This window comes from Rutidosis leptorrhynchoides, chromosome 8 (genome assembly GCF_046630445.1).
Source record: "Rutidosis leptorrhynchoides isolate AG116_Rl617_1_P2 chromosome 8, CSIRO_AGI_Rlap_v1, whole genome shotgun sequence".
Classification (NCBI taxonomy): domain Eukaryota; kingdom Viridiplantae; phylum Streptophyta; class Magnoliopsida; order Asterales; family Asteraceae; genus Rutidosis; species Rutidosis leptorrhynchoides.
In genome coordinates this window covers 360,368,717-360,384,011 of record NC_092340.1, presented here as the reverse complement: position 1 = coordinate 360,384,011, position 15,295 = coordinate 360,368,717, and the positions used below count along the sequence as shown (strand labels likewise).

General features: G+C 29.0%; 1 protein-coding gene across 1 annotated transcript; it reads right to left on the bottom strand.

Moving 5' to 3' along the window:
• Nucleotides 1–1,480: 1,480 nt before the first annotated feature.
• LOC139864809 (uncharacterized) lies at nt 1,481–2,639 on the bottom strand. Its single transcript, XM_071853376.1, has one exon. It carries the CDS (start codon nt 2,566–2,568, stop codon nt 2,359–2,361), a length of 210 nt encoding a protein of 69 aa, XP_071709477.1. The 5' UTR covers nt 2,569–2,639; the 3' UTR covers nt 1,481–2,358.
• Nucleotides 2,640–15,295: the final 12,656 nt, after the last annotated feature.

Here is a 15,295-nt window from a genome sequence, read left to right as displayed (position 1 = left end):
CGTAATATTTAAAAGCATGAAAGACATAAGCAGAGTAATAATGTAATTATTTATCAATTATTATCATTAGTACAATTGATTGATAGAATTAATATAAAGTTAAAGAGGGAATTATGACATAAGCAAGGTTAATTGGTACAACCCTTATAAGCCATGTTACAACTCTAAAAAGCATATAGTGACTTCACCATGAACTCCCTTTTATTAGATAAGATAGATAGATAGATAGATTGGAATTCAACGGGGAAAAGCCATGCATGTTGCTTTGTACTTATTAATTTTATATTGATTTTAAAATACGGAGTATTATTTTAAACATTTTTTTACTACTTTATCACTTATACTTTAACACATCATCACAACACTCCTAACTCACACCAAAAACCCACACCACCAATACTTCACACAAAAAACTCACACATCCTAATCATCAAAAAGTGCAAAAAGCAACATACACCACCAACCCACGCCCCATAACACTACAAATAGTCTTAAGATACATGAGCAGATGATTTCGATTAACTCCGTTAATGCAAATTAATTTTGATTTTGTTTAACTTTATGTTTCAAATCGTAAATTTTTTCGGGCAAAAATTAAAACACGTAGTCGCTTTAAAGTAACTGAAAAACTGTTATTTTATATATGTTTTTTTTAAAAGCTGCCATTTTATTATAAGGAAACCAAATATAGTACAATAACTTGGGTTGGCCCAAGACTAAACGACACAATTACAAAGAAAATTATAGGATCATATTCATCAGATGCCGAGATTGCATCTATAAGTTACACTAGTTATTTTATTTTATTCTTTGAATAATTTGCCTTTATTTTTTTATCCTTAAATTACCACTTAAGTAATCCCACTTAAAATCCTAAAATGACTTCACGTCGAGTCTATTAGTCTTTAACACTCTTAAATTTTGACATCGGCTTTGTATTATTTGAACAGGGGTGTTTTAATTAAGCTGCTTATTTCAAGATGTAAATCGAACTTCATATCATTTTTTCTGAAAGATATGAACCAAAGAAACGATGTTGTCTAACAAAATTTATTACTTAGTGTATTTATATATTATATTATATAAATATAATATAATATAATATAATCAGGACGTGTCAGGTTCTTGAAATATAAAATAAAACCTCACAAAAATTAAACTTTTCAGTATGTATAAAAATTAATATTACTAAAAGTAATTAACAAAAAAAATTGAACGAAACCGCATGAGAGTATTTAATTCTCAAATAGTTGTAATCAAATTATACATCCTTTAAATAACACGTCACTCCTAAGTCCTAACACATTTGAAAGCAAATTTTGTTGAAACTTTTTCTAGATAATGATTTCTGATATATAATCATCAATAGTTATTGGCTCAAGCCGATACGAATCTTAACTAAATTGTTAAATGATTACTGAAGGCGTGTATATGAGTTAAAACTTAATGTATCATCAATTAACACGATTTGCACATATCTTGTTTTTCATAATATCTGAGTTGGTCTTTCAACTTTTTATTTAGTGGCGTAAAACTATTTCGATTATTGAGAGTATAATATACGTGTCTTTCAAAATTTTAGACCCTTTAAAAGTTTGAGCTCTTTCAAAATTTTGGGTGTATGCGATTGATCCACTTGCACACCATCTAACACATATGTAATTAATACATGTAATTAGCTTGTCACAACATCTTGAAACAGAAACACGAATAATGATACTTAGTTACTCCGAATATTTTAACAAGCAAGTCTGCTATGTGTGTGTTTGGATGAAACTTGTTGGAGCTCGAGCTTATGGACTAGAGCTTATTTTTAAAGCTGGTAGCTGGAGCTTATTACTTTTTATAGGGTGTGTTTGGCGCGTAGCTTATTGGAGCTTATTGAAGCTTATGGGAGCTTGAGCTTATGATTTTAATAAGCTCAAAATCATAAGCTTTGTTTGGTAGACAAAAAAAGTAGAGCTTATGAAAATCATAAGCTCTGAAAAAATAAGCTACTTGTAGTAGCTTATGAAAAAAAAGTAGAGCTTATGAACTGAAAAATAAGCTCCAGCTAGTTTACCAAACATTTATAAAAAATAATAAGCTCCAGCTACCAGCTTCAAAAATAAGCTCCAGCTCCAGCTTCTACTCATAAGCTCCAGCTCCAGCTATAAACTCCAGCTTCAGCTACTTTCGTCAAAAGTTATAGTTGTAGCAAGATATGCAAACTTCTGATAACTTTATATATACATATTATAATATTATATATAAAATATTTATACAAAACGCTAATTAGCTTATTACAATATCTTGAAACCATATTCAAGTATATCAGCACGTATCTGTAGAAAGTTGAGCATAAATAGATGAGTGAATTTAGGCAATCCAAATATGAATTTGAATTGCAAAGGTGAAAAGACAAATAATTGCGAAGTAGATAATAGTATGAACCAAGATAGCAACTCCGCTCGTTTGAAAACAACAAAAGTTAACACAACGCCCGCGTCCTGGCATCTGAAACAACAATCCTGGCGATAACAATGCAAATAGCAATACCGAAACCATAATGGGGCCCCAATCAGCCATATACCGGCCCTAGTCAAAAATATACTTGCTTAATTTTGAGATTGTGATTAAATTTGTGTTGGTGGTTGATTAGAGAGTGATGAAGGAATGGGATTTTATACATGGATGAAAACTTGGTTGAGAAGCAAAAAAAGAGGCTTTATGGGTGGATGAATGGGACGACATGGATAAGTTGATGAAGTCACTAATAGTTCACTCTCATTTTGCTTTTTTGAAAGGAAATAGTGTAAAGTAATTAGTATGAACTTTAAGTATAACGCGTGTTTGGGTTAGCTTAACTAAATTATATAGCGAGTTGAAGGAAGCTTTTGTGCCTTGTTACCAAAAATGCTTGGATATATATATATATATATATATATATATATATATATATATATATATATATATATATATATATATATATATATATATATATATATATATATTGTTATAATTCAGTAGGCTTATAACTACCTTTAGTGGCCTAGTTCTTGACTGTAGACTACTAATAAGTATATAGAGAGAATATGAGAGAATATGAGAGAATATATTTAGTGTGTTTTATAAACTCATAACACACATATTTATACTTAAAAAATCTACTATACAATATCTATAATAATAATAAAATTAACATCCAATTTAACTTTTATAACACTCCCCCTTGGATGACAATTTTATTAGAGAATAACTAGTACTGCCTCGTTAAAAACCTTGCTAAAGAAAACTCATTGGGATAAAACTTTAGCTAAGGGAAAAAGAGTGCAGCATAGAGTTGACTCCCCCTCAAGTAGGCAACGCCTGAATTGTTACATCTTCTGAACATGCCTCATGCCAATATTATGAATGTGTGTTCTGAAAATAGCAGTTGGAAGTGCTTTGGTGAAAAGGTCAGCAGAGTTTTTGCTGGACTGAACATATCTCATTTCAATCTGGTTGTCCTTAATGAGATTTTGAGTGTATGAGAAGAATCTAGGAGGTATGTGTTTTGTTCGGTCACTTTTGATATACCCTTCTTTCATCTGTGTTATGCAAGCTACATTATCTTCATAGATAGTTGTTGGACTTTTATCGCGTTCTAGTCCACAAGAATCAGTAATGAGTTGTGTCATTGATCTCAACCAAAAACATTCCCGAGTAGCTTCATGTAATGCAATCACTTCGGCATGATTTGATGATGTTGCAACAAGTGTTTGTTTTTGAGAACGCCATGATATTGCGGTACCTCCATTTAGGAATACATATCCATTTTGAGATTTAGCTTTATGTGGATCAGATAAATAACCTGCATCTGCATAACCAACCAAATCTTGTTTCGATTCGTTAGAATAAAATAATCCTAAATCAGTAGTTCCTCGAAGGTATCGAAATATGTGTTTGATCCCATTCCAGTGTCTTTTGGTAGGAGCTGAGCTGAACCTTGCCAACAAATTAACTGCAAAAGAAATGTCAGGTCTTGTACAATTTGTAAGATACATAAGAGTTCCAATTGTACTAAGATATGGTACTTCTGGTCCTAGGATATCTTCATGATCTTCACAGGGACGAAATGGATCAGTGTCAACATTAAGTGATCTAACAACCATAGGAGTACTTAATGGTTTTGCCTTGTCCATATTAAAACGTTTTAAAATCTTTTCAGTATATGTTGTTTGATGTACAAGTAAACCATTAGGCATATGTTCAATTTGTAAACCAAGACAATACTTGGTTTTTCCGAGATCTTTCATTTCAAATTCTTTCTTTAGAAGTTGAATGGCTTCATGGATCTCTTTATTTGTACCTATGATATTAAGACCATTGACATAAATAACTACGATATATATCTTGTCATTGTTTTCATAATTAAAACACATGTGCAAATAAGTTTATATGTATACACTTTTCTTATCAAGTAATCACTTAATCCTTTATACTATTGTATCAATCCATATAAAAATCTTTGTGATTCAATGGAATACATTTCTTTAGGTTTTGCGTTAGATGTTTCTGATACCTTAAACCCTTCAGGTATATTCATATATATCACTATCAAGTGATCCATATAGATAAGTAGTAACAACATCCATGAGATGCCTTTAAGTAACTACCAGGTTGATTAAGTATCTAATAAGTAATTGTATCCATTACATAAGGATAAGTTTTCCTCATAATTCATTTCTGGTCTTTGTGGGAAACCTTGAGTTACAAGTCTAGTTTTGCCTTGTATCTTCATTTGCACATTTCTTTTTCGGATAAAAATTCATTTATATCCCATACGTTTCACATCTTTAAAAGTGATAACGATTGATCCGAAAATTTTTCTTTTATTGAGTGATTCTAATTCAGCTCGTATTGCTCCTTTCTGTTGAGCTCAATCATGTCTATTTTGATATTCAATGACAGATTTTGGTTCCAGATCATCATCTTTATTCATGATGTAACATTATATGAAAATATCCCATCAAGATTTTTCATTTCATTTCGATTCCATAATATTGCATAATTTATTGCAATTTATGTATTTACATTTATCAATATCCTCTGCAGAAGGAATATTGATTTGTGGTTCTTCTTGAACACTTTTTTTTTTACCTCATTATCAGCTGATTTTTCTTTTCTAGGATTTTTATCTTTGGAACCAATTTGTCTTTCACGTTTCAGACGTGGCGAAGACTCATGAGTGACATTATTGCCAGCTTTTGAAATTTCAATTCTAGCTTAAGCATTTACTGCTGGTATATATGATTTAGTCACTCTTTTTGTATCTTTAAATGCATAAAGTAATTAATTTGCAAGTTTTTGCATATGCATTATTTTTGAACTTTCGTTTCGCATTCTTTTGTGCGAGTTCTATATACCTTAATTGATGTTCACATAATGAATCATCTTTTTATTTATTTTTCATTTCTCCCCCTAATATAGGGAACAATGTTTCATTAAAGTGACAATCTGCAAAATGTGCTGTAAAACATCACCCGTCATGGGTTCAATATATCTTATGATTGAAGATGTTTCATATCCAACATATATTTTCATCCTTCTTTGAGAAATCATTTATTGTGGTGGTGCAATTAAAAATACACTGCACAACCAAATGTTCTAAGATGGAAAATATTTGGCTCTCGACCAAAATTAAGTTGGTAATGGAGAATATTTATGACTTGCACTTGGTTTAATGCGAATTAATGTCGCATCATGTAATTTTACATGTCCCCATATAAATATTGAGAGTTTTGTACTCATTTCCAATTGTCTAGTTATTAGCTACAAGCGTTTATCTATTGATTTAGCTAAACCAATTTTGTGTATGCACATGAGTAACTGGATGTTCAACAACAATCCCTGTAGACATATAATAATCATTCAATACTTGAGATGTTAACTCACCAGCATTATCAAGTCTCATCCTTTTAATGATGTAATCAGAATAATGTGTTCTCAATTTAATAATTTGTGCAAGAAACTTTGCAAATGCCATATTACGGCTTGATAACACACAAACATGAGACCATCCGCTAGATGCGTCTATTAGAATCATGAAATATCAAAATGGTCCACATGATGGATGAATTGGTCCATATATATTCCCTTGAATTCTTTCAAGGAATATTGGTGATTCTTTCTCAATGTGCTTTTCATTAATCATCATATGCACTTTTAATCATATGCGCTGCGCTTTTCATCATATGCGCTTTTTATCATATGCGCTTTTTATCATATGCGCTTTTAATCATATACGCGCTTTTCATCATATGCGCTTTTCGGTGCTACATAGATATTTCTCATTATCTGTTATCATTTACTGATAATCATATCCATTATGATATATATATATATATATATATATATATATATATATATATATATATATATATATATATATATATATATATATCAGAGAAACTCAATTAATTTCTCTTTGATTTTGAGAAAACAAGGCATTGTTTATCAGAAAATTTTTACCATTTGGTAATATGAATTTTTGCCTTTTTCGTTCCTTATATCAAGTTTGCAAGACCTGATATAGTATTTATAATTCCTTCATTTGATTTAAATCAATGAAATATTTCTTAGATTTGATCATAGTGTGTATGTTACCATTATCTGCAAACAAGTTACAATCTGAGAAAGAACCGCATTAGAAAGCGACTCAACAATCGTACTAGTAACCTAGTAGCAATAGTCATGATAAGCCCAATTAATCATCATAAAACTGGACTCCACATAATTTATTTATTTATTTTTTTTTATTTTTTATTTTTGCATAAAATAATATATATCAAATATAAGGTAACATTTCAAATATTAAATTACCATGTAAATCGATCTAATATATCAAAGGTCTGTGAATTAAATTCACTTGAAAGATATGCATATTAAGTATACAACTAATTTATGTACAGATCAAATATATTTCTAATATTAAAAGATCATGATGATTATCAATTATGCATTAAATATTAAAATAATCCAACATGCAATTTATCGTGATTTAAAAAAAAAATCAAATTGCATCAGTGTATAGCACATATAATCATGTATATGGCGAGAGTTTAAAAGAGTACACCGATCACAAAATAATATGCCAATCTAATCCACTAACTTATTAATCAATTAGATTAATAATAACATAGGTCATGATATAACAAATTAATATAACCACTTTTTCCAAGTTTCATGTTAGACCAATTAAAAACTTACAAGGTAGCAACCATAACCATGTAGCATATATAATCACAATATATACATATATACATATATAAGTATAAAATTACTTGATGCATACATCAAATACACCAAGTATACTTTGTCTTAAAAAATCATGATTATGATTCATCAATATTCATTCCATAAATAGAATATTCCTAGTCAATACAAAACGTAAATCAATGTATATATTCATCATGCATAAGACTCAAAAATAGTTATTCTATCCGAAGATAACTAGACACAAATATGTTCTATAACATGCTCATATGTAGTCGGTTTATACAATCATACAAGTTAAAACAGTATACCACAATATGATAACATGAGAGTAGCAGATCATAGTATTGCAATAAATATATATATATATATATATATATATATATATATATATATATATATATATATATATATATATATATATATATATATATATATATATATATATATATTTCTTCTTTTTGGAATAAAATAATATTCACAACTATTTAATTACTTCATAGATCTAATGTGTTAATAACTCAAACGAGAAATATCCAGTTTACGACTACATATATATTATAATAATAAAATATATTCAACAACTTAGGTAGAGTTTTGGTATACACAACTTTTGATTTCATAACCTGCTTCATATTATCAAATAAAATATAAATCATATTATACCAATTTTATAGGCTGACTAATCGTTTACATATTCAGTTAACAAAAAAAAGGAATATATTCAGAACTTATGTTCCTTTCTTATTTTAACTTTTAAGATTTACTTTTAATAAAAATACAAACTACTTTTTCTATTTTAACTTTTAAGATTTACTTTTAATAAAATACAAACTACTTTTTTTTTTTTTAACTTTTAAGATTTACTTTTAATAAAAATACAAACTACTTTTTCTTATTTTAACTTTTAAGATTTACTTTTAATAAAAATACAAACTACTTTTTTTATTTTAACTTTTAAGATTTACTTTTAATAAAAATACAAACTACTTTTCTTATTTTAACTTTTAAGATTTACTTTTAATAAAAATACAAACTACTTTTTCTTATTTTAACTTTTAAGATTTACTTTTAATAAAAATACAAACTACCTTTTCTTATTTTAACTTTTAAGATTATAAATTTAAGAATAAACATTAGTATGCATGAAATAAATAATGATTAATTGCATAAGTAATCATAAATGTTAGATAACATATAAAGACCTCATCGTATTCGTATTGATCGGAATTAATCTCGACCCATGGTACCGTGTTGTCAAATGACATGTTGCGTACATAAAGTACCGTGTTGTCAAATGACGTGTTGCGTACAATCATGAGGTCTTATTAACATAAATATAAATGTTAGTGAAGTTAATAAGAGTTAGATTACAGAAAATATAATTCAGGCGGTATAACCGACCATATATAACTTAAATAACATAAATATAAATGTTAGTGAAGTTAATAAAAGTTAGATTACAGAAATATAATTCAGGCGGTATAACCGACCATATATAACTTAAATAACATAAATATAAATGTTAGTGAAGTTAATAAAAGTTAGATTACAGAAATATAATTCAGGCGGTATAACCGACCATATATAACTTAAATAACATAAATATAAATTTTAGTGAAGTTAATAAAAGTTAGATAATTTCTTACCTTGATTAGTGACGTGTGCTTGCTTAGATAAACCTTGATTATACGGAGCACTTCGTGCTGATAACGTGTTATAATTCAGTAGGCTTATAACTACCTTTAGTGGCCTAGTTCTTGACTGTAGACTACTAATAAGTATATAGAGAGAATATGAGAGAATATGAGAGAATATATTTAGTGTGATTTATAAACTCATAACACACATATTTATACTTAAAAAATCTACTATACAATATCTATAATAATAATAAAATTAACATCCAATTTAACTTTTATAACATATATATATATATATATATATATATATATATATATATATATATATATATATATATATATATATATATATATGCACGATCAATGGGGAAGTAACCAATCGGGGGGAAGCAAAAAAATTTTTTTTTCGTTTTTTTTTGAATTTTTTTTTTTTCGGCATCAAGATCAAACAAAAATATGAACATTTAGAAGAGACACTTCGTGATGAATGTTATTATTTAGGCGGGAAAACGATCGACAAAAATAACATTCAAGATAATATTGTTCGTGAAGAATGTGAACGTTTTTTTTTCATGTTTTGTGAAGTAAAATTTAGCCCGATTTAGAGTTTAGGGTTTAGGGTTTGGTGTTTTGAGTTTATTCCATAAACCCAAAACACCAAACCCTAAACCCTAATCCCTAAACTCTAAACCGTTCGTGTTAAAAACTCAATCTAAATCCTAAATCTAAACCCTAAACCCTAAATTTCTAAACCCTAATATCTAAACCCTATAAACCCTAATATCTAAACCCCAATAGCTAAAATCTCAAAATACGCTCGAAAAACACGATAATTGTTATATATTACTTCTTCGAGCGTTTTTCCGCCAAAATAAAAACATTTATCACAAAGTGTCTCTACTAAATGTTCATATTTTCATCCCATCTATAATGTTCGTGAACAAAGTTTTTTAAAAAAATGAAAAAAAAAAGTTTTTGCTTCCCCCCGCTTTCCCCCGAATGGTTACTTCCCTCTTGATCCTACCACTATATATATATATATATATATATATATATATATATATATATATATATATATATATATATATATATATATAATAACAATTCACATAAAGATGATCGATTGATCGGTAAAAAGCTTTACTAAATGAAAAGTAATCAATATAAATATATATACTCCATTTAAAGGTTACAAAAAAGGTAAAACAATTAGTTAGATTAATATGATTGAAAAATGGGTTTTGATTATGATTAATTTCAATATTTTCTTGCATGAGTTGAACCTTAGATTAAATATAATATAATATATATATATATATATATATATATATATATATATATATATATATATATACACACATATATATATACATAAATATATATATATGTGTGTGTGTGTGCGCGCGCGCTTGTGTGTGTGTCATTTAAAAAAAAAATAGAAATAACCTTTATGATGTTAGTAGATGCCCGGCAGAATTACACCAATACGCTGATAAACTATAATTGAGGTGTGTATATATATATATATATATATATATATATATATATATATATATATATATATATATATATAGTGAAAGGATCCCTAGAGAACTAGAGTATGTAGAGAACCCATAGAACTCATAGATTGAACTTCAATCTATGTGGAGATTGAGCTTCAATCTATTGAAAAAAAATACAATCTGGAAAAAAAAAACTGCAAAAAAAATAGCGAATCTGCACAGAAAAAAAAGTGAATCTGCAAAAAAAAAAAAAAAACTGCAAAAAAACGTCAATCTGCACAAAAAAAGTCAAATCTGCACAGAAAAAAGTCGATCTGCAAAAAAAAAAAAAAAAAAAACTGCAAAAAAAAAACGCAGATTGACTCAATCTGCATAAAAAGAATTGAAAAAAAGTCGATTTGTAAAAAAAAAAAAATGGAAAAAATCGTCAATCTGCACGCAGATTGACTGAATCTGCAAAAAAAAAAAAATCTGAACAGAAAAAAAAAATCTGCAAAAAAAAAAAATATGTGAATCTGCACGCAGATTTAGTGAATCTGCACGAGTTCCATAAGTTCTCTACTACCATGAGTTCTCCATGGATCCTCACCCTATATATATATATATATATATATATATATATATATATATATATATATATATATATATATATATATATATATATATATATATTATTTTTTTTATTTTTTTTATTTTTTTTTTGTAAGCGTGAAAACTCTCCTGTGAACGAGCACCCTCGGGTAATCAAGCCCCCGAGCGCGAGACCTGGTACCAGGTGAATTGCACATTATGTGCACCCTCTAATCACGCTCCATTTTTGAACAATTTAACATAGCAATGAATTGAACTTCGGATGGTGTGCTTCATTAGACAACAATGTGGTCACTCAGACAAGCATGTGTGATTTATATATAGTATGTAGTTATAGTTATTATTATTACATGCTATAATCTTAATTATCATATCGTTAAATTAGATATCTTGGTTTGGTTTTTGTCATTAGTGGATGTACTTTATTTCTTGTGGATATAAACATTTGCATTTAAAAAGAAAAATTCTTTACAAGTAAATAAATCGAGTCTTTTGAGTTGTCCATGTATACTTCTTTCTTTTAATTATCACAATAATAATTAATAAAATAATGAATTGATTTTATTTTTTAAAAAAAGCCAACTATCATTAAAATAAGAAAAAAACATATGTACATCAAAGCATGGTGAGAGTCATGCCTAAATAAATGTTAGAGGCCCTCATGAATCCTACAGGCCTAACCATAACCTACAGGCAAATATCAACACATATGAACATGTCTAAGCTAAAAAATCACGAAATACATTAAATCATGACGAGAGATTCTCAACCGACTCCAGAACGATCAGTGAGCGCACCGAAGCTACCCTTCGGGTCCAGAATCCATTCCATAGATTTGTGCTTTGACCTATTGGAGATCCATTCAAAACTTTTGAGTTGAATTTCATTAACTAATGCTGGGCCCGAAGAGAATTCCTTTCGAAATACCTTTTGGTTACGATTCTTCCAAATTAAATACTCGGTTACCCACTCTACCGCCTGCCACACCTTTTGGTCTTCCACAGAACTTGAGCTTATGCCATTGCCGTTGAAGATCTCGTCTATGCTAAGATTGTTGAAGTTCCCCAAGCCCCATCATTTAAATATTCTTTCCCAAACATCAAATGCATACTTACAAAATATTAGGGAGTGATCTACGGTTTCGAGTGCGTCATCGCATAAAGGACAACTCACCGTATCGAGATCAATTTCCCCTTTTTTTCCAACTCGACCCTAACCGGTATTCTTTTTCTTGACCCTCCACACAAATATACCGATTCATTGAGGCAGTAGCTTATTTCTCATAGTAGCACTTTTTCCAGAATGTTACAATCTAATTTAGCCGCTAGCGTTTTGGTTTTAAAGCCGTTTTTGTTGTCTAGACACCATGCCCAACGATTATCCCCCTGCCTTATGATGTTGTCAGCCGAAATTGTAGCCAACAGCTCATCGAGTTCACCTCTAACTCTTCCAGAAGGATCACGTGACCAACTCCAACTAAATGTCAATTGCCCCCCTGCTTTATCAACCCTCTCAAACACATGCAGACTGTTTGGAATTCAACCTGTACAATTTTGCAAACTTTTCTTTGAAGCAATAATGAATTGATTTAAACTAAAATAATGGTTTACTGGCCGACTCCTCACAAAAAGTTACATATATTAAATTTATCAGACTAAAGAAAATCACAAATTATCAAGAGATAACGTGATTAAACTGCAAACATTTTTCATAAACACATGTCTTCTTCATGAATATAAAAAATCACATTCATTTAAGTTTATTATTAACTAACTATTGCAATTACCCGTGGAACCACGGGTTTATTTAAACGAAACAGTTTAATGATATGTTTTAGGTATTAAGTGAACGTAAATACTAAAGTCATTTAGTTTAATGACCCGTGGAACCACAGAGTCCGACTAAGAAACTCGTCAGCTGAACATTTCATCAAACACCTAAAATGCATATTAAACAATCCACATTCAATCATAAGAAATAATATTGAGTGTCATTTTATTTTAAAAGTGTAAATTAAAATATAAATTTAGAATTGGTTTCCTTCTATCTAGCTTTTATACCTTCTCGTACTCAATTCAAAATAATTAATTTAAAAAATTTAAAATTATTTAATTTTAATAATTAAAATAATTATTAATAAGATTTAATAATAATAGTTAATTAATAAGATTTAATTTTAATTCAAAATTATTTAGATTAATAACATCACCACCATACTTAGATTTTTTTTTCTTTTGTTTTTTATTTTTTTTAATAAAGGAATTAGTCTAATAATAACATTATCATTGTAAGATTTTAATAGAAAATATAGATGAGATGATTTAAATAATTAATTGGGTAGAATTTTGATCGGGACATATTCCTCTTTGAAGGTGGTGTTTTTAAAGTAATTTGTAATTAAAAAAAAATTAAACAATATACTACACCCAATGTTGTAAAAAACGCTATTCGGGGATTAATCGGTCGGACATTTGGATGATTAATCGACAATACGGGGATTAATCGGGGATTAAGCAAATGTTAACCAATGTTGACATTTAAAACTAAATATAATAAAAATAATTATAAATATAAATATATAGTAAATATAACAGTTTCAGAAATGAATAATTGATTAAATAATTTTTTTAACGAATCAATCGCGTTTAATCCCCAATTAATCCCGTTTAATTGTGTTTGATCGAATTAATCGGTGTTGACCGTTTTTATAGCAAATTATATTAAACTTAACGGAAGTATTAAATTTATGTTTAATCACCGATTAATCGCAGTTTATTTTCGTTTTCTACAACGCTGACTATACCCATAGTCATATAGACTATTCACTTTCACTTTTTTGACTTTTTTTTTTGAATCTTAGTAATTAACATTAACATTAACATTAATTATTATTAACATTAATTATTAACATTAACATATATACTAATAGCCATGACAAATTTGGTAGTTTGGCCCAAATTCTCACACTCAAACGACAATAAAACAAAAACAAAACAAAATCCCACCCCAAACTTTAAACACTATGCAATTTCAACCCCCAAAACAGGGGTGTAAAACGTAAAATCGCCATATTAATTAATAAACTCCACCCAAATTTTTAACAAGTCATATCTTCTCGCGCGCCATGCATTAAATTTTTCCGACGCCACCGTTCAGCTCGAAATAATCTTACGAACCCAACGCAACTACCTATATGCGAAACAGACGTTTTTCAAATAACGGTAAATACTTCGGGCTATCTTCCATACATATATATACACGTATAATAAACAAACCAAACTAGCTACATCATATCGATGATTATGTTTCCCTTTTTTACTCAATCTTCCCGGCGTTAAAAACGCATAGACCATTATGTATACTAGGTACTAACCCCGTGTATCCAAACACAACCGTAGCAAAGCGTTTTTAATTCGGTAAATACTTAACGCTACGTCAACTATGATATGCAACTCGAAAGACCCCGCGGCATCGCGCGGGTCACTTTTACTAGTTGCAACTGAGTATCAAGACTTAATTTTTTCATTTCGTTTATATATATATATATATATATATATATATATATATATATATATATATATATATATATGGGAGTTCAAGGGATAAGTGACTTTTTTGAGATAAGGGGATAAGTAAAATGATATTTTTATATCTTTTACATTAGAGATTCAATTTAAAAATAAAAAAATTCGTGATCTACTGACATTGTGTAGATTCATAAATTTTTTATTTTTTTTTTCATCAGGAGCTTAAAATGCATCTGATGCATGTTAACGTTTTTTGAGGTTTTTTTTTTTTAGGATTTAGCCCGATTAAGATTTTAGAGTTTAGGGTTTAGTGTTTTCGGGTTTACGGAGTAAACCCACAACCCTAAACCCTAAACCCTAAACTTTAAACCGTTCGTTTAAAAACTCGTTCTAAAACCCTAATTTCTAAACCCTAATTTCTAAACCCTAATTTCTAAACCCTAAACACTGTTTTTTTTAATCAAAAGTCATTTTTTCTTTATTTTTTGTTAAGATGCATCTGCTGCATGAAAGACAGTTAACATGCATCAAACAGCGGATAACATGCATCAGATGCATCTGTTGACTTGCAATTGATCGTGTATTATTGAATGCCTCATCAAAGTACAGTACATGAATATATAATGTGCTAACCCTAACAATATAAAAGGGGCTAAGCCCAATAGCTAGATACATGGGCTAAAGTAGTGGGCTAACATCCCCCCACAGTTGGAGCGGGAGTGTGTCGAATGCTCAAACTGGATCTAAACTCGTCAAATAAAGCAAAGGGAAGACCTTTGGTGAAGATGTCTGCAAA